Source organism: Ovis aries, chromosome 26, assembly GCF_016772045.2.
Source record: "Ovis aries strain OAR_USU_Benz2616 breed Rambouillet chromosome 26, ARS-UI_Ramb_v3.0, whole genome shotgun sequence".
Lineage (NCBI taxonomy): Eukaryota > Metazoa > Chordata > Mammalia > Artiodactyla > Bovidae > Ovis > Ovis aries.
This window is the reverse complement of record NC_056079.1, coordinates 33,273,434-33,293,816: the sequence shown is the minus strand read 5'-3', so window position 1 is coordinate 33,293,816 and position 20,383 is coordinate 33,273,434. Positions and strand designations below refer to the sequence as shown.

General features: G+C 37.5%; 1 protein-coding gene across 2 annotated transcripts in view; it reads right to left on the bottom strand.

The window, feature by feature from the left end:
• Positions 1-407: 407 nt before the first annotated feature.
• The window catches only part of ADAM9 (ADAM metallopeptidase domain 9), a 96,742-nt gene continuing 76,766 nt past the window's right edge, over positions 408-20,383 (bottom strand). Inside the window, exons 17-22 of one of the 2 annotated variants that reach the window (XM_004021791.5) lie at positions 19,356-19,436; positions 18,997-19,102; positions 13,409-13,550; positions 11,669-11,756; positions 3,350-3,417; positions 408-1,783 (exon numbers count right to left, since the gene is read on the bottom strand). In XM_004021791.5, the coding sequence (XP_004021840.1) occupies positions 1,684-1,783; positions 3,350-3,417; positions 11,669-11,756; positions 13,409-13,550; positions 18,997-19,102; positions 19,356-19,436 (585 nt within the window). In that variant the 3' untranslated portion in view covers positions 408-1,683. Of the gene's footprint in view, positions 1,784-3,349; positions 3,418-11,668; positions 11,757-13,408; positions 13,551-18,996; positions 19,103-19,355; positions 19,437-20,383 lie in introns of those variants that run through there. The other variant, XR_003587124.2, reaches the window with a different exon arrangement.

The window sequence follows — 20,383 nt, the reverse complement described above, 5'->3', positions numbered from 1 at the left end:
TATTAATTCATTCAGAGATTAAATTGAAGACTATTTGGGGTTGTTTACAATTTTTATTACATAGCTGATTGTTAAAATAATGTACCATCTTCAGAGGACTAAGATATGTGTCTTCTTCAAAACCAATCTGTTTTTCAAGGCTTTTTCAAACAATAAGCCTTTGTTCACAATTTGCCAGAAGTCTTGAAAATTAGTGAGACAGTATCTGTAAACATTTGACTAGTAGTTTTTTCTAAAACTGTGTTTTAATTAATAAGGTAATAAATAGCTGAGTATTTAAGAAGTTAATGGACAACACAAATCAGAATTTCAAGTATTTATTGTAATCTTATGTTTGTATGTATATATATATATATATATATATACACAAACCAAAAATTTTTAAAAAACTAAAGAAATTCAGTTAATAAACTTATTAATAAACTTTATTATGAAAGGTTGTGAAAAAATTTTAGGTGCTTAAATTTTCATCATTCATACCATTTCTTCCATAGTAAAAATTCACTTTTTATCACAGCTGAGACAATAACTCACAGATACCACTAATTTTCTTGCACTTATCTAAAAAAACTTTTTCTTTATTTCTCCAGCCTAATTTCTTGAAAAATATTAGAATCAACAGAGACATAATCAAGCACACCTTAGTAAATGTAAACATTCAAAAGTATATTAATAGCAATCTTTGAAGTTTCAGATTTTGGACTTAAAGTGCTCATGAGATTCTCAAGTGGTTTTATGATAGCTCAATTGATTGAAGATATTATAATTGCTCCTGCTTTTTATTACAGCTATGAATCAACAGCATATCTGATTAGTTCTATTAAATACTTCGTACCTTAAAGTTTATAATTTATTTAAAATGATGCTATTGTAAAAGGATGCTATGTTTTAACATGATTCATAATAGAAATTCTATTTTTAAATTAACTTGGCTAATATTCATTATCCATAGATAGATCCATGGAATCCATTGTCCAGAATCCATAGAAGCATTTATCCATAGAATGTTCATAAAAATGGAAGATAACAACTGTGTGTATGTATACACATACACACTTATAGTGTGTTTTTGCACTTTTTAGATAGTATTATGATATCTTGTGTATTTTGTGCATTCTTCTGAATACAGAGTATTCCTTTATTCATGAAGTGAATGAGATAAACAAAATTCTAATGTATGATGATTATTAGTCTGTGTAAGATTAAAAATATTACATATTAATTGGCAGCTAATTACTTTTCACAGGTATTAGATTATTACATGTTCAACCAGAAACTACACTAATAACAACTAAGGTCAAAATTCAGAGTTACATTTAAGCACATAATGACAAAACTTGAAACAATACAGTTAATTTGAGAATCATTATAATAACATGTTCAAAATAACATAATTCATGTCAGGTGCATTAACCTCACAGATGACTGAATAAAATGTATTCAGTAATGGAAATGAAAATGTTATTCTAAATTCCCTGGCTTTACTGCATTTCTTCTATTTCTCATTTCCCACTACTCAAGTTCTGTTCTTCTGTATTAATAAAGTCTGTTTTGTGGTATTTTGTTTTCATTCATAACTGCAGCAGGAAGAAAGGCTTTTCAAGAAAATATCAGGAAAAAAAAAAAAAAAGTATTAGCTCAGTTCCCTGAAGATGTCTGCAAAATGAAAGGCTAAAAAAATAATCAAGTGAGGGAACTATATAAAGGAGGTGGAGGCGGAGGAGCAGGACGAGCTGGAACTAAATTTCCCTGAAATGATTCTTTGGGCTGTGGTGGAGGTGGCCTGTGAAGAGGTAAAAAAGACAATTAATCATATGTCTCAACTGAATGAAATAAAGCTACATTCATGACACCATTCTTAAAACCATCACTGAATTTTGCCTGGTGAGCAGCTGTTTCACAATTTATATATTCTTCTCCTGATGTTCACTTGGATTTCGGTGCATTCTTATTGCATAATAAAGATTATACTGGAGGACACTACTCAGTGTGCAATTCAATCATAATTTGAAGGACTTTTGGGGGGGTGGGGAGGGGTGTGAAGTATTTTATGCAATGCAAAATATTATAATAAAATCTTCTCCTTTCTTGTTGATGCTAAGCCCATACATTGAGTCCCTCATTTTTCTTGTGCTTTTCAGTTCTAGAATTTCCATTTGATTCTTTTTTTAGGTTTTTAAGTTCAGCACATCTAGTTCTGTGTGAAATTCTCAATCTTGACTATTAATTCTGTGATACAATCATCATAGTTATTTAAAGTCTGTACCTAATAAACTCTACTAACTGGATACCCTCTGAGTGCATTTTCTTGGTTTTAGTCACATTTTCTTTTCTTGTATGTCTAGCTTTTTAAATTGAGATAGTGAAAGTGAACATTGCTCAGTCATATCTGACTCTTTGCAACCCATGGACTATAGAGTCCACAGAATTCTCCAGGCCAGAATCCTGGAGTGGGTAGCCTTTCCCTTCTCCAGGGGATCTTCCCAACCCAGGGATCGAACCCAGGTCTCCTGCATTGCAGGCAGATTCTTTACCAGCTGAGCCACCAGGGAAGCCCAAGAATACTGGAATGGGTGGCCCATCCCTTCTCCAGAGGATCTTCGTGACCCAGGAATCAAACCAGCGTCTCCTGCACTGCAGGATTTTTTACCAATTAAGCTATTTTAAATTGGTGGCAAACAGTGAAAGAAAACAACCAAACCTGTAGGAAATAAATCGAGGGTCTGATTCACCCTTGCCCCTGGGTCCCAACACAAAGCCTGGGATATTTGCTAGGGTACCATCTCCCTGGCAGGGCTCCAGGTTTTGTCCCCTCAGCCCTAGTTTGTTGAAAACTCTCCTCAGCTTTCTATCCTCGCCCATGCAGAATAGGTAGACACAATCTAGGACAGAAAAATGGTCCCCAAAGCTGAGGTCATCTCTGGAATACCTTCCTCTCCTGGACCTTAAAAAATAATCCTTCATTTCTTTAGTAGCTTTCTGATGTCTTCATATTTTCTTATATTGTCTAGCTTTTCTAGCTGTTCCTAATGGGAGGTCTGGCCAAACTTATGTGATTTGCCATTGCTGGTGATTATAAAGATCCTTGCTTCAGAATCTTATGGATACCAGAGGCTACAGCAGCTGTTCAGTGTCTTGTTGGGGCCTCTTTAAAATTTCATTCTGACACTTCATTAATATGACAAAACTTAAATAAAATCTCTTAAAAACTTTTCTGCAAACTGTGCTCTATCTATACTGTTGGCAATAAATACCGTGTCCTAAATTAAATTAAAATACAAGGCAACTACTGTGACATTAACCCTTGGTTGTATCCTGATCAAGTAATCTAAGTGAATTCACTTCAGACCTTGATGGGTACTGCTGAGGCTGCCTGGCTCCATAAGTTGGTACTGGAAATCTGTTTGTTTGTATAGGCTAAAAAGAAAAAAAAAAGTTATTACGACAATGCACTCATCAATATATTTTCTATATAGGTTATTTTCCACATAAAAATAATCTATTTAAAAATCAATGAATAGATGACTTATAATCTTAACATTTAAAATATTTTGCTTATTCAACATATCTTTGCTACTGAGTGTGGAATATTTAATCCTTTTAAACTATAGTTTTTAAATTCAATAATAACAAAGTATTATCTTGGCCTTCATCAACTCCATTAGTTAAAAGGTAACATATTAATATTTCCTAGGTCAATACATTTTAAATAAAACCTTTTAAAAATGTATTGCCAAACATATACATAGTACCTAACTAGTACTGTAAATACCATCAATTTTCAAATACCCTTGATTTTGATGTGGAAAACAGGGAACTTTTGTGCACTGTTCATATGAATGTAAATTGGTCCAGCTACCACAGAAAACAGTATGGAGGTTCCTCAAAATATTAAAAACATGACTACCATATGATCCAGTAATTCTGAGTATTTATCCAAAGAAAATGGAACACTAACTTCTATAATTATCTGCACCCCATGTTCATTGCAGCATGGATTATGATAGCCAATATATGGAAGAGTCTAAGGGTCCATCCAATATGCTACCGGAGATCATTGGAGAAATAACTCCAGAAAGAATGAAGGGATGAAGCCAAAGCAAAAACAATACCCAGCTGTGGATGTGACAGGTGATAGAACCAAGGTCTGATGCTGTAAAGAGCAATACTGCATAGGAACCTGGAATGTCAGGTCCATGATCAAGGCAAATTGGAAGTGGTCAAACAAGATATAGCAAGAGTGAATGTCGACATTCTAGGAATCAGCAAACTAAAATGGACTGGAATAGGTGAATTTACCTCAGATGACCATTATATCTACTACTGTGGGCAGGAATCCCTCAGAAGAAATGGAGTAGCCATCATGGCCAACAAAAGAGTCCGAAATGCAGTACTTGGATGCAATCTCAAAAATGACAGAATGATCTCTGTTCGTCTCCAAGGCAAACCATTCAGTATCACAGTTATCCAAGTCTATGTCCCAACCAGTAACGCTGAAGAAACTGAAGTTGAACAGTTTTATGAAGACCTACAAGACCTTTTAGAACTAACACTCAAAAAAGATGTCCTTTTCATTATAGGGGACTGGAATGCAAAAGTAAGAAGTCAAGAAACACCTGGAGTAACAGGCAAATCTGGCCTTGGAATGCGGAATGAAGCAGGACAAAGACTAATACAGTTTTGCCAAGAAAATGCACTGGTCATAGCAAACACCCTCTTCCAACAACACAAGAGAAGACTCTACACAGGGACATCACCAGATGGTTAACACTGAAATCAGATTGATTATATTCTTTGCAGCCAAAGATGGAGAAGCTCTATACAGTCAACAAAAACAAGACCAGGAGCTGTCTGTGGCTTAGATCATGAACTCCTTATTACCAAATTCAGACTCAAATTGAAGAAAGTAGGGAAAACTGCTAGACCATTCAGGTATGACCTAAATCAAATCCCTTATTATATAGTGGAAGTGAGAAATAGATTTAAGGGCCTAGATCTGATAGATAGAGTGCCTGATGAACTATGGAATGAGGTTTGTGACACTGTACAGGAGACAGGGATCAACACCATCCCCATGGAAAAGAAATGCAAAAAAGCAAAATGGCTGTCTGGGGAGGCCTTACAAAGAGCTATGAAAAGAAGAGAAGTGAAAAGCAAAGGAGAAAAGGAAAGATATAAGCATCTGAATGCAGAGTTCCAAAGAATAGCAAGAAGAGGTAAGAAAGCCTTCTTCAGTGATCAATGCAAAGAAATAGAGGAAAAGAACAGAATGGGAAAGACTAGAGATCTCTTCAAGAAAATTAGAGATACCAAGGGAACATTTCATGCAAAGATGGGCTCGATAAAGGACAGAAGTGGCCTGGACCTAACAGAAGCAGAAGATATTAAGAAGAGGTGGCAAGAATACACAGAAGAACTGTACAAAAAAGATCTTCACGACCCAGATAATCACGATGGTCTGGTCACTCACCTAGAGCCAGATATTCTGGAATCTGAAGTCAAGTGGGCCTTGGAAAGCATCGCTACGAACAAAGCTAGTGGAGGTGATGGAATTCCAGTTGAGCTGTTTCAAATTCTGAAAGATGATGCTGTGAAAGTGCTGCACTCAATAGGTCAGCAAATTTGGAAAACTCAGCAGTGGCCACAGGACTGGAAAAGGTCAGTTTGCCTTCCAACTCCAAAGAAAAGCAATGCCAAAGAATGCTCAAACTATCGCACAATTGCATTCATCTCACATGCTAGTAAAGTAACGCTCAAAATTCTCCAAGCTCGGCTTCAGCAATACGTGAACCGTGAACTTCCTGATGTTCAAGCTGGATTTAGAAAAGGCAGAGGAACCAGAGATCAAATTGCCAACATCCGCTGAATCATGGAAAAGCAAGAGAGTTCCAGAAAAACATCTATTTCTGCTTTATTGACTAAGCCAAAGCCTTTGACTGTGTGGATCACAATAAACTGTGGAAGATTCTGAAAGAGATGGGTATATCAGACCACCTGAACCTGCCTCTTGAGAAATCTGTATGCAGGTCAGGAAGCAACAGTTAGAACCGGACATGGAACAGCAGACTGGTTCCAAATAGGAAAAGGAGCATGTCAAGGCTGTATATTGTCACCCTGCTTATTTAACTTCTATGCAGAGTACATCATGAGAAACTCTGGACTGGAAGAAACACAAGCTGGAATCAAGATTGCCGGGAGAAATATCAATAACCTCAGATATGCAGATGACACCACCCTTATGGCAGAAAGTGAAGAGGAGCTAAAAAGCCTCTTGATGAAAGTGAAAGTGGAGAGTGAAAAAGTTGGCTTAAAGCTCAACATTCAGAAAATGAAGATCATGACATCCGGTCCCATCATTTCATGGGAAATAGATGGGGAAACAGTAGAAACAGTGTCAGACTTTATTTTGGGCGGCTCCAAAATCACTGCAGATGGTGACTGCAGCCATGAACTTTAAAGACACTTACTCCTTGGAAGAAAAGCTATGATCAACCTAGATAGCATATTCAAAAGCAGAGACATTACTTTGCAGACTAAGGTCCATCTAGTCATGGTTTTTCCAGTGGTCATGTATGGATGTGAGAGTTGGACTGTGAAGGAGGCTGAGTGCCGAAGAATTGATGCTTTTGAACTGTGGTGTTGGAGAAGACTCTTGAGAGTCCCTTGGACTGCAAGGAGATCCAACCAGTCCGTTCTGAAGGAGATCAGCCCTGGGATTTCTTTGGAAGGAATGATGCTAAAGCTGAAGCTCCAGTACTTTGGCCACCTCATGAGAAGAGTTGACTCATTGGAAAAGACTGTGATGCTGGGAGGGATTGGGGGCAGGAGGAGAAGGGGACAACAGAGGATGAGATGGCTGGATGGCATCACGGACTCAATCGATGTGAGTCAGAGTGAACTCCGGGAGTTGGTGATGGACAGGGAGGCCTGGCGCGCTGCGTGCGATTCATGGGGTCACAAAGAGTCAGACACGACTGAGCAACTGAACTGAACTGAACTGAAGGGTCCATCTGTGGCAAACACAGGTACATATATACGAACATTATTCAACCAACAAACAAAATGATATCTTGCCATTTGTGACAACATGGATGGACTACAGGCATTCAGGCTAAGTGAAATGAGTCAGAAAGAGGACAAATATCGTATGATCTCACTTATATGTGGAATCTAAAAATAAACAAAAAAACACCAAATGGTTAGATACAGAGAACAGATTGGAGACTCACAGAGGGCAGAGAGGGAAATGGATAAAAACAGATGAAGGTGGTTAAAAGATAATAATTTCCAGTTGTAAAATAAATCATAGGGATGTAAGGTACAGCATGGTGCCTTTGGTAATAATACTTCATGGCATATTTGAAAACTGCTAAGCGTGTAAATCTTAAAAGTTCTCATCACAAGGAAAAAAAATGTGTAACTATGTACAACAATGGATGTTAATGAGACTTACTGTGGTGCTCATTTCATACTGTATACAAATATTGAACCACGTTGTACACCTGAAACTTATATAATTTGATATGTCTGAAAGTAAAAGTGAAAGGCACTCAGTTGTGTTCAGCCCTTTGCAACCCCCTGGACTATACAGTCCATGGAATTCTCCAGGCCAGAATACTAGAGTGGGTAGGGGATGCACAGAGTTGGACACAACTGAAGCGACTTAGCAGCAGCAGCAGCAGCAGCAGCAGCAGCAGCAGCAGCAGCAGCAGCAGCAGCAGCAGCAGCAGCAGCAGCAGCCTTTCCCTTCTCCAGGGGATCTTCCCATCCCAAGGATCAAACCCAGGTCTCCCACATTGCAGGCAGATTCTTTATCAGCTGAGCTACAAAGAAAGCCTGTGATGTGTCTATTTTATCTCAGTTATTAAAAAGTAGAACACTGGAGTCATCAGGGATGGGAAATTACTGCTTCACGGGTTCAGAGTTTCTGTCTGCGGTAAAGAAAAAGTTTTAGAAATAGCAGTGATGATTACACAACACTGTGAATGTAATTAATGCCACTGAATTGTATATTTAAAAATGGTCAAAACGGCAACTTTTATAAGCATGTATATTTTACCACAATTGAAAATGAAAAAAAAATGTCAAAGACAAAAAATTATATATTACATAATTTCTAACTTGTATATAGGGACTGTGTGATCATCCTATATATGTAGAAATATGGAAAAATCCCCGAGACTTATGGTTAAGGGAAAAGGGCTTAACAATTTGTTTCTTTTTTATAAAAGGAAAGGGAGAAGAACAGAGAGATTTCATACATATCCTTCCATTTTAGAAGCATATCTAATCATTTAACCTCCTTGTAATTGGAAAGACTTTAAAAGTTTGACAGTACCAAATGCTGCCAAAATTTACTTTGACAGGAATGCTCATACACCACTGACAATGCAATCACCCAATGGCATAATCCTTTTGGAAAACAATTTGACATTTTCAAGTAAACATTCAAATATTTTTCAACCCAGCAATTTAACTTTGGTATATTCCTATATCAGAGTTCTCTAATAGAATTTTCTGTAATGATGGAAACATTCTATGCCTATGGTGCCCCTACAATAGTAGTCACAGGTGATCTATTGAGCATCTAAAATGTCAGTGGGGAATAGAATTCTTAACTTTATTTAATATAACATAAAATTTAAATAGCCACATGTAGATAGTAACCACTGTAGTAGTACCACCCTAGAACTCACACACATGCATGAGTAACATACAGAATGTTCATCTCAGCTTTATTTGTAATAATGAACAATTGGAAACTGGTAAAAGAAAAATGGATTTTTAAACTGTGTGGAATTTATGTAATATAATACCAACAGTGAAAATGAATGCATTAGAGCTACATCTATTGATAGAGATAAACCACAAAGCAATGTTATGGGGAAAAAGCATGATGCAGATACATGTGTAAGACAGCAAACAAAACATTATACAACGTTTAAAAGCAGATCAAGCATTAGTATACTGTATTGGCGTTTTTCTTTCTGGCTTACTTCACTCTGTATAATCAGCTCCAGTTTCATCTGATGCCGGGAGCCAGCGTGAGGAATTGCACCCGTGACAAGGTCATGCAGCAGAGCTCTGATGGCAAGGCTAATCAGACCTCAGGTTTTCCCCCTGGAATTTCCTGAGCATCCACCCCCCGAAAAAATAAGAATCTGCCTGCTTTTCCACTCTTCTGATATTCTCTGGAAAAAGTCAAATCAGGGCTTTAGTCTTCTGCATTTGAAAGGGATGTTTCAGCTCAAACCCCCTCTGATAGCTCTCTAGCTTGCCTAACAGGTTCCCCGGACCTCTTACAGCTTATGAATTGCTTACAGCCCCCCAACTGCAAGAGGCACAAAGCTTAAAGCATCAGCGCCTTTTCTAAAGAGTTAAAAATCATATTGGTAGAGGATTTTCACTGTTGACTCAATGATTGCTGCCAGGCCTCCATATTATTTATCTTTTAGGCACCTGGGAGGATGTTAATCAATGTAAACTGGATATGGAAAAGATATATAATAGTTTTGATGTTAGCAACACTAGACTTTTGAGTTAATTACTTTTCTCTTTGTTATATATCACTGCACTCCTCTTGTGTCCTTGCTATGTAAGAATGTAACTTTATTTAGTGCTTTCTGAGAGGGGTACCAGACTTTGGGAAGATCAACACAAATAAGTCTTCTGGTTGACAAACTCTTATCAGAAAAAAGGCAAAAAATGTTAATTGGCCCTTTTGGCAGGAAGATGATGTAAATTACCTAAGACTTGTGTATACAATTAGGTACGCAGAGAGAAAAGCCTGGTTTTGATAAGAGTCTGGACTGCTAACGCTGCATAACTTTGTGTTACACATTGATCTCCATGTTTTATCAAAAGTATAAAAGGCCTTCTGAACAATAGAGGACAGGGCCAGTCTCTGGACTGGTTTCCCCCATGTCTCCTCTTTACTCTAATTTCAGGCTGAATTCCCATCTGGGGTGTGAAGGCTCACCATGTCTACTTACTTGCCCCGGCTTTTAAGATCCACGCAAGGGGGAGCCCAAGGCGGGGCACCCCCCAATATTCAAGAGGACACCAGTGGCCTAACGTAGATGGTGCAAGCTCCTTGTGTGGAACTTTATTGGCTTCCCATGTAAACCAAGTTATTCAGCCTCTTTCTCCACTTAATTTTCCTACTACTTCTTCCTAATCTAATCTTATACTAATAAATAAATAAGTTTTCCTCGCCAACGCCATCCCCGCTTCGAATTCCCTGGATCCACCGGGGCTGGACCCCGGCAATCTACCTCATTAGAACTGATTCAAATGTATCCTTTTTAATGGCTGAGTAATACTCCATTGTGTATACAGTATACTAACGCATATATACGGAATTTAGAAAGATAGTAATGATAACCAGTATGTGAGACAGCAAAAGAGACACAGATGTATGGAACAGTCTTTTGGACTCTGTGGGAGAGGGAGAGGGTGGGATGATTTGGGAGAATGGCACTGAAACATGTATAACATAAGAAACGAATCGCCAGTCCAGGTTCGATGCAGGATATAGGATGCTTGGGGCTGCTGCGCTGCAATGAACCAGAGAGATGGTATGGGGAGGGAGGTGGGAGGGGGGTTAAGGATTGGGAACACGTGTACACCTGCGGTAGATTCATGTTGATGTATGGCAAAACCAATACAATACTGTAAAGTAAAAATAAATAAATAAATAATAATAAAAATAGAAAGAAGACATTAACACACAAAATAAATAAATAAATAAAAGCAGATAAAGCAACATTTTGTTATTTCTTAGGGATATATGCATATTAGAAAAAGTGTATTACTATCCCAGTACTCCCTAATATACTCCAAAGGACAGTGATTGCTGGTCCCCTTGCTGAGACAACTAGACCTATTACTCCAGGAGCTCAGCACCAGATTTTTAGTTAGATGCCCTGGGGAAGCCAGGTATTAAAAACAGAAAGATAGCAGACATAGGGAAAAAGAGTGACAGCATAAAACCCAGGACATTTTCTAGGCTTGGTTTCAAGGCAAGACATTCTCAGTGTCTTGAGACAATGTTTTCCTCCCATCTCCTCTAAGCCAGGGACCCTAGTGCTATTCCATTAACTAACCCAGAGGCCATCTGCAGACCACACTCCTAAATTCTTTGGAAAATATCCATGTTTATTCCTATGTGTGCATGTTCAGTCGCTCAGTTGTGTCCAACTCCTTGCAATCCCATGGACTGTAACCCTCCAGGCTCTCCAGGCAAGAATACTGAGTGGGTTGCCATCTCCTACTCCAGGAGATCTTCCTGACCCAGGGATCAAACCCAACTCTGCTGTGTCTCCTGCACTGGCAGGCAGATTCTTTACCACTGCACCACCTGGTATATTATGTAATAATTTTTTAAGCTTTAAAAATGTGATGTGCTGCACTCAGTTGCTCAGTCATGTCCAACTCTTTGCAACCCCATGGAATGTAGCCCGCCAGGCTCCTCTATCCATGGAGAGTCTCCAGGCAAGAATACTGGAGTGGGTTGCCATGCCCTCCTCAAGGGATCTTCCCAACCCAGGGATTAAACCCAGGTCTCCCACATTGCAGGCAGATTTTTTACCAGCTGAGCTACCAGGGAAGCCCTAAACGTGTGGTACCATAGTATAATAAAGGAAAAGAATTTTTCATTTAAACTTACAACGTTTCTGGGAGGAGTCACTGAAGAAGCAGGTCCAGGAACACTCGCTGGCTGTCTAGAATCTTTTGCTTGATTTTTGCCACCTGATCTGAAAGATACAAATACTTTTGAGCTAAATGAAGATTAAGACATTTCTATATGACATAGCATTAATATACAGACTTGTATTTTTCCAAATACAGAAGAATGATACTGGTAGTGGCAGTGGATATGATCATGATGACAGCTAAAATTCATATGGCATTTTTAATAGTTCTCATCCAGTTTTAATCCTTAGAGTACTAGAAAGTTTTCTTAATCTCATTTTACAATTAAATAAACTGAAATACTAAGAAATAATTTAGACAATCAGGCCAGTGTTCTCAAACTCCTCAAGTCTTCCTGAAATCAGAGACTACTAAATTAATATTCTTAGGTCTAAAGTAGTCACTCTGAATATCAGGAAGTCCAAAAGAAGCAAAACAAGCTGGCTGGAAAGATGTCAGCTAAGAGTTAGACATTGCCAAAAGGATAGCAAGTAAGCTATGTACAGGAGACAGCTATTGCTATGAAACTAAAATTTCAGAGATGCAGACTGGGGAATTATCTACATGTATTGGTCAGTCTGAAGCGTGAAAGAAAGTTAAGAGAAAAAAGGATAGAAAGGTAAATCTAGGGAATTCCCTGGCAATCCAGTGGTTAGGACTTGGTGCTTTCATTGCCAGGGACCCAGGTTCAATCCCTGCTTAGAGAATCAAGATCCTGCCAAACCACTCAGTGTGGTCAAAAAAAAGGGGGTACAGGCATATGTCTCAATAAACTATATTTTAAAAACAAAAAGAAATCTACATCTGTTTTAGAACACATTAAAAAAATAAAGCTAACATGAGGATTCTCTAGGAAAATATTATGCAGTTTTTAAGTGAGGTAAGTGAGAAATAAGGCAATGAAGTAAAGGTGAGCATTCCAGGCAAGATATGAACATTTTGGAATCATTACCATAATAAAAACCAGCTATTAAGTAACTGCATTGTGCTATGGATTTTATTTGTTAATATTTCCTTATTTAATCCTCACATGAAGCCCTCCAGAGATGGGTAATATTATTATTCTCATTGTAGAGGATGTAAACCAAGGCTCAGATACTTATTATTTCTGTTCATAATTCTAGCAAATGATAGCTTTGCTAGAACTTGAACTTAGGTCTGACTGCAAGGTCCATGCTAACACATGCTACATTCCAATGCCAACGTATTAGAAATGATTGCTGAGAGAGCAACACAAGAGTCCAACATGTAGACTAGAAATGTCAGGTGTCTGAATTACGACAACCCTTTCTTTCATCAAAGATTATTTCTTAAAAGCTGATGATACATGAAATCTGTTTTCAAAACAGACTTGAAGAATACTTCTAGGAGAATTGATACTGGAAATAGACAAGGAAGAAAAAATTTTAATGGCATGCAAATCAGAAGTTGTAGCCCCAAATTCTACTTACCCCACTATCAGAAATGAAAGTCAAGTAAAATGAAGCCTAAGGGGCCATTTTCAGTAGTATACAGGTTGGTGTCATCATAACCCTTTTCCCTCACCATTATAAGAGATGGCTGAGTCACCACTTACCCTTTAATTCCTGCTCATCATGTCAAAAGAATAGAGACACAAACTAGAATGCTAGTTTTAAACTATCTTCTATGATATGATTATCATCATACATAATTAAATTACTTAGTAAGAATTTTTAAAAAATAATCTAAGTACTCATTTGTCTGTGATCTCTTCCTTCTGCAGTAGCTTCTCCGTAGCTGGTTTCTCTTAATGAAGACAAAAACAGCCAATACAATAAGAGGAACAATTAGGAAGAAGAATACCAGGAGTCCGTCCCTCAGTGCAGCATTGTTTTCTAGAGAGAAGGAGTTTATATTACTGATAATTAAATTAGAAGTTAACTTGTATTAACTAAAACATACTAAATGATGATATATTTTACATTCATTTTCACATTGTTCAAAAGTCACACTGATATCAACTGAAAAACACTGAGAAGTCTTATTGACTCCTCCTGCTCACCCACTTCATTTCTGCCTTCCTAAAGGTAAAGTGAAAGTGAAGTCACTCAGCCGTGTCCAACTCTCTGCGACCCCATGGACTAGTAGCCTATCAGGCTCCTCCCTCCATGGGATTCTCCAGGCAAGAGTACTGGAGTGGGTTGCCATCTCCTTCTCCATCCTAAAGGTAACCACTTTTATTAATTTCTTCTATAATCTTACAGTGTTTCTTCATGCAAAGTTAAGCAAGAACAAAATATGTTTTATTGTGAACCTTTCTTACACAAAAGGTAGCGTGGCATAAATGTTATTTTTTCACTTAGCCATACTACATATCTTCCCAAACCATACACAGAGCACCACCTCTTTTTCTGTATAGCTATACAAAACTCCATTGCAAGGATGCCCTATAGTTTATTCAGTCAGTGAGTACCCACTAATACTTTCATTTTTCCAGTCTTTGCTATTACAAAAACATATTACAATGAATAGCCTTGTATACATGTCATATCACATAGATGTACCTATAGAATAATTTCCCAAAAGCAGAACTGACGTATCAGAGGGTAAATGTACTTGTTGTTTTTTAAAGCATCATCAACTTGTCTACCACAGTGGTAGTTACAAGTTAGCATGCCATATATCCAAACAAAACTATAATTCAAAAAGGTACATGCACCCCTATATTTTTGACAGCTTTATTCACAATAGCCAAGACATGGAAACAACCTAAATGTTCACTGACAGATGAATGGATAAGTAAGATGTGGTACTTAAATACCATGGAATACAACTTAGCTATAAAACAGAATGAAATAATGCCATTTGCAGCAACCTGGATGGACCTAGAGATTATCATACTAACTGAAGTAAGTCAGAAAGAGAAAGTCAAATACCATATGGTATCACTTATATATGGAAACTAAAATATAACAGAAATGAACTTATCTACAAAACAGAAACAGACTCACTCACAGACACAGAGAACACACTCCTCGTTGCCAAGAGGGAGAGGAGGAGGGGCAGGGATGGATTGGGAGTTTAGGATTAGCAGATGCAAACTATTATATATACACTGAATAAACAAGGTCCTTCTCTATAACACCAATACTTTGGCCACCTGATGCAAAGAGCTGACAATTAGAAAAGACCCTGATGCTGGGAAAGACTGAGGTAGGAGGAGAAGGGGACGACAGAGGATGAGATGGTTGGGTGGCATCACCAACTCAATAGCCATGAGTTTGAGCAAGCTCCAGGAGCTGGTGATGGACAGGGAAGCCTGGCATGCTGCAGAACATGGGGTTACAACAAGTCGGACACAACTGAGCGACTGAACTGAACTGACTCTATAACACAGGAAACTATATTCAATATCCTGTGATAAATCACAATGGAAAAGAACATAAAAAGAATGCATATATTTATATATGTATAAGTGAATCACTTTGTTGTATAGCAGAAATCAACACAACATTGTAAATCAACTAATTTCAATAAAATAAATTTTCTTAAAAAGTTAGCATGCTAGCCAGCAATGTAAAAGAATTCCTCACAACCTCACCCATAGAGTCAAACTAGTGCATTTTTGCCAAACTGGCAGGTGAAAATTTATATCTTATATGATTTTAATTTGGATTTCTCTTTTTGTACCATGATTTGAGCAACTTTTCATGTTTAAGAAAATACTGTATTTCTTTTTCTTCTCAGTTTCTAAAAGTCCTTTATCTATTAGGGAGAAAAGTTTTGTCTATGATAAATTGGCAATATTTTTCCCATTTTGTCATGTCTTATGGTACAATGATTTTCTCCATGCATAATTTTATTATTCCAAGGTAGCTAAATTTATCAATCTTATTTTTTGTGGCTTATGGACTTTAAGTCTTATAATTTTAAAAATTCATTAGTTAACATTAATTTTATCTGCTTCATGTTCTTCAGTGAAAGAATATAGCAAATATGAACATAAGTGGTAAACTATGAAATAATCCTAATTTTAAATTTGTAAAAGTACCAAAACTTTGTTTTAAAAGTTATATGAAACTACACAAAATACTCGACACAATTAAAAATAAAAATATGAAAACTTAAAGCCAATTTGATATATCATTTTATACCTAATAAGAAAAGGTCAAAATTTAAAGCAACACTGGCCAGGTTATATTAAAATTGGCACCTTCATACTGTCGGTGGCATTACACAAGCTCATTTGGAATTTTTATCAAGAACCATAAAAAGGATTATACCCTTCAATCTAATAATCTCATTACGGCAATTTATGCTTCAGTTGGGAAAAATGTTTAAGTATTAAGATGTACACTACAATGTCATCAGTGCATATCAAGAACTTAGAGACAACCTAAATGTCAAATAATTAGATAACAGCTAAGTCAAGTTATGACACAATCCATCAATGAATTAAAATGTATAGTTCTGACTTCCACTTCTAGCCAAAATGGGGTAACAGGAGCCAGATTTATCCTGCTAGCTATAGCAACCAGAAAACCAGGCAAAATACTTAAAGCAATGGTTTTCACAACATTGGACATATGGCAATGAAGAGCAGTGATCCCTTAGAGCTTTACAAGGGGAGCTCTACAATTGCCCCAGTTTGCTGCCTAGGGAAAGTTAACAGATTGTGATGAGGGGTGTGGGAACCTAAGCGAACTCCAGTGGTTTCCTTGAGGTGAGGAATAGACTCTGGTTGAGGAAGAAGTCAAGATAACTAGAGTTCACAAGCAAAGTACCAGAAGGGAGAAAGCTGCACAGACAAAACTTGAAAGATCTGCAGAGGGTTCCCCTCAGATACTCAGTTGAGAACTGATCAATGTATGCATGTAAGGAAATCACCTGAAGCCAGAGATAGAATCACCTGAAAGGATTAGTGGAAACAAACCCCACACACAACTCACACAGAACTAGAAAGCATGCCTTTTCCTACCACTTTTAGTGGGAAACTCCATAGTTAACGGCATTGAATAGAATAAACAGAAAAGGGCTTGCCTCAGTAATGGGGTAAAATCAATCCGAGGCTAAATGCTGCTCAGGTCCTCCCCAACAGAGCTTTAAAAAAGGTTCTAAAGAACCGTACTACATCCAGGTAAATTAAGCCCACTTAAGCTTACATCCAAAGCTCATCAGCAGAAATCCAAAAATACCTAATATCCAACAGGCAAAATTCACAGTTTTTGGAATTCAGTTAAAAAGATACAAGATATACAAAGAAGCAGAAAAAATATGACCCAAATCAGGAGATTAATTCATAAAAACTAATAAATGATACAGGTGACAGAATTAGTAGACAAAGACATTACATATTACTATAACTGTATTCTACATGTTCAAGAAGCTAGCGTAAAGATTGAACATGCTATGTAGAGACGAAAAAGGAAGAAAAGAAGAAAGGGAGAAAGGGAGGGTGAGGGAGAAAAGAAAAAAGGAAGGGAAAGAAAGAAAGAGAGCAAGGAAAAGAAAGGGGAGGGAGAAATAGAACTTACAGAGATAAAAACTTCAACATCAAAGATAAAGAATACACTGGATGGATTTAATAGCAGATCAGACATCACAGAAGAGTAAACTTGAAGAAAATAGAAACTATCCAAAATTAAACACAAAGAATAAAGAATTTTTTTTTTAATCAAGTGCCAACAAAGGTCCATCTAGTCAAGGCTATGGTTTTTCCAGTGGTCATGTATGGTTGTGAGAGATGGACTGTCAAGAAAGCTGAGCACCGAAGAATTGATGATTTTGAACTGTGGTGTTGGAGAAGACTCTTGAGAGTCCCTCGGACTGCAAGGAGATCCAACCAGTTCATTCTGAAGGAGATCAGCCCTGGGATTTTTTTGGAAGGAATGATGCTAAAGCTGAAACTCCAGTACTTTGGCCACCTCATGTGAAGAGGTGACTCATTGGAAAAGACTGTGATGCTGGGAGGGATTGGGGGTAGGAGGAGAAGGGAACGACAGAGGATGAGATGGCTGGATGGCATCACCGACTCGATGGACATGAGTTTGGGTGAACTCCGGGAGTTGGTGATGGACAGGTCGCTGAGAATCGGACACGACTGAGCAACTTCACTTTCACTTTTCATTTTCACGCATTGGAGAAGGAAATGGCAACCCACTCCAGTGTTCTTGCCTGGAGAATCCCAGGGACGGGGGAGCTTGGTGGGCATCTATGGGGTCACACAGAGTTGGACACGACTGAAGCGATTTAGCAGCAGCAGCAGCAGGGAGGCCTGGTGTGCTGTGATTCATGGGGTCGCAAAGAGTCGGACACTGAGCGACTGAACTGACTGAAAACACTGAGAAGTGAAAGAACTGCAAGTAGCCAGATGTACATATAACTGGAGTCCCTGAGGGATGGAGTAAAAAAAGAAAAAATATTTGAAGAAATAATGACCACACTTTTCCCAAATTTAAAGAAAAAAGCACAAATCCAGAAAGCTTAAGAAACCCCAAGCACATCATAATCAAACACTAAAAATTAGAGATAAAATCTTATTAGCAACCAGAGGGTAAACACACACACACACACACACACACACTACAAACAGAAGACAAAAAAAAAAGACAGATTTCTCAGGAAAAACAATGCAAGTCAGAAGACAATGTAGGAACATCTCTGAAGGAGTAAAAGGGGTATAAACTGTCACCTTAGAATTCTTTACCTAGTTATTATTCAAGAAGGAAGGCAAAATGAAGACCTTTGCAGATATAAGAAAGCTAAAAGTCAATTTTTCACTGGCAGAAATGTGAAAAGAAGTCCTTCAAGTGGAAACTGAATGATACCACATGGAAATCTGACTTAACACAAAAAAGAAGAGCACCAGAAATGGTAACTATGTGGGTAAACATAAAGATCTTTTCTAGTATCTAAATTTCTTTTAAAAATAATCAACTGTTTAAAGCAAAAGTGATAACATGTATTATAGGTTTAAAACATATATAGTATTATAATACAGTATAAAAGCCAAGAGGAGAGAAATGAAAGCATCCTGAAATGGCACAATATCATATGAAGGGAGACTGTGATAGAAAAATATCATTATGTTAGATTTAAACCTAAGCATATCAATAATCAAACAAAATATAATTGGCCAAAACAACTCAATTAAAAGGCAGAAACTGGCCGAGTTAAAAAAAAAAAGCCAAGACCCAGCTAAATGCTGCCTAAGAGAAACCCACTTTAAATATAAAGACACAAAGAGATTAACTGATGTGGGAAGTGAGGGGAAGGTACAAGGATGCCCAGTTTCTGACATGGACCACAGAGATCACACTCATTTTCCTCTATACTACTTGCCGTTGTACGTAGGTCCACTGTCCACGCTTCCTCCGTATCCTTTAGTCTCACAGTTGGGGGGAGCCCAGCCATTGTCACAGTGACAATTTTTATTGCTATTACATACCTTCAAAACAATCAAAATACCACTTTCGTTAATTGTGAATGATGTTCTAAATCATGAACACAAGGATAGAAACCAAGAAAAAAGACTAAATTCATGCAAATCCATAGACATTCTTTTTAAGAATGAAGAATTTATCAGGTATCTAAATTCCCCAATAACTAAAAACCTTAAGAAATCTCACTGAGCATCCCCACGGAGAACTCTCATTATTCAAGCACTACTTTCGTGAACAAACCAAGAGACTATTACCTACCCCATGTCCATGACACTTTTCCTGAATGTCACAGTCATAATTCAGAACAGAAACATTTACACATGCGAAATTTCTACAGATCTGAAAGAAAAAGAAGTAATGAATAAAGAAAACTTGAACACATTAGTAAACTAGCCAGGGGAAAAAAAGACCTGGGTGTAGATGATTTCATTGGTGAATTCTTTCATACTTTTAAGGAATAGTTAATTCCCATACTGCATATTTGATGAAATTAACTAACTGACATAGAACTAACAATCAAAAAGGACAAAGATGACACAAAGGCCTAAAACAAAACTATAATCTATCCTTCTATACAAATATACACGTAAAAATCTAAAGTAAAATATTCACAAATGGATTTTTTCAAATCAGACAGAGATAATCCCATTACTATAGAAAAGGCTCTGAAACGCCACAACTATTCATTCATGTTTTCTTTCTTTAGAGATTTAAATTAGTTGGATTTTAAAATCTTTACTTTACCCTTGCAGCCTTTTACTTTTTCTCTCATTTTTCTGTTTCAGTCTTTCTGTTCAGCTTCCTCACAAAATCCTCCAACTTTATATAACAATAAATCTATGGTTCAGTTATATATGCATGAAGATTAACAGTGTACTAGGGTTAGGACAGGGAGACAGACATCTCTTAGGAGGATGACCAACTAATACCAAAAATCTTATCTTCTCATCTCCAACCTGCTCCGAGGGTAACAGGCAACTCGTTGCTTTGTTGACAAGACAGGAGAAGCAGACAGACAGAAGGAAGGACTAGCTTCTCCATCAGTCAACTAAATGTAAGTCCATTTTCAATATCATGTTTTCCCCCACCCCTCTCAGCTATAATCATGGTTTCCAAATCACCAATCTGTTTAGGGTTCTGCCAGGCTAAGATACAGGCTCTTTGTTCACACTCTATCAGTCTGCACTGTGAATTGTAGGTCCTACTGCTCTGGCAAACTTTTTTTTTCCTCTTTCAACTTTTCAAAACCTGTTGAAATTTTTATCTACTGATGCAATCTCATCTAC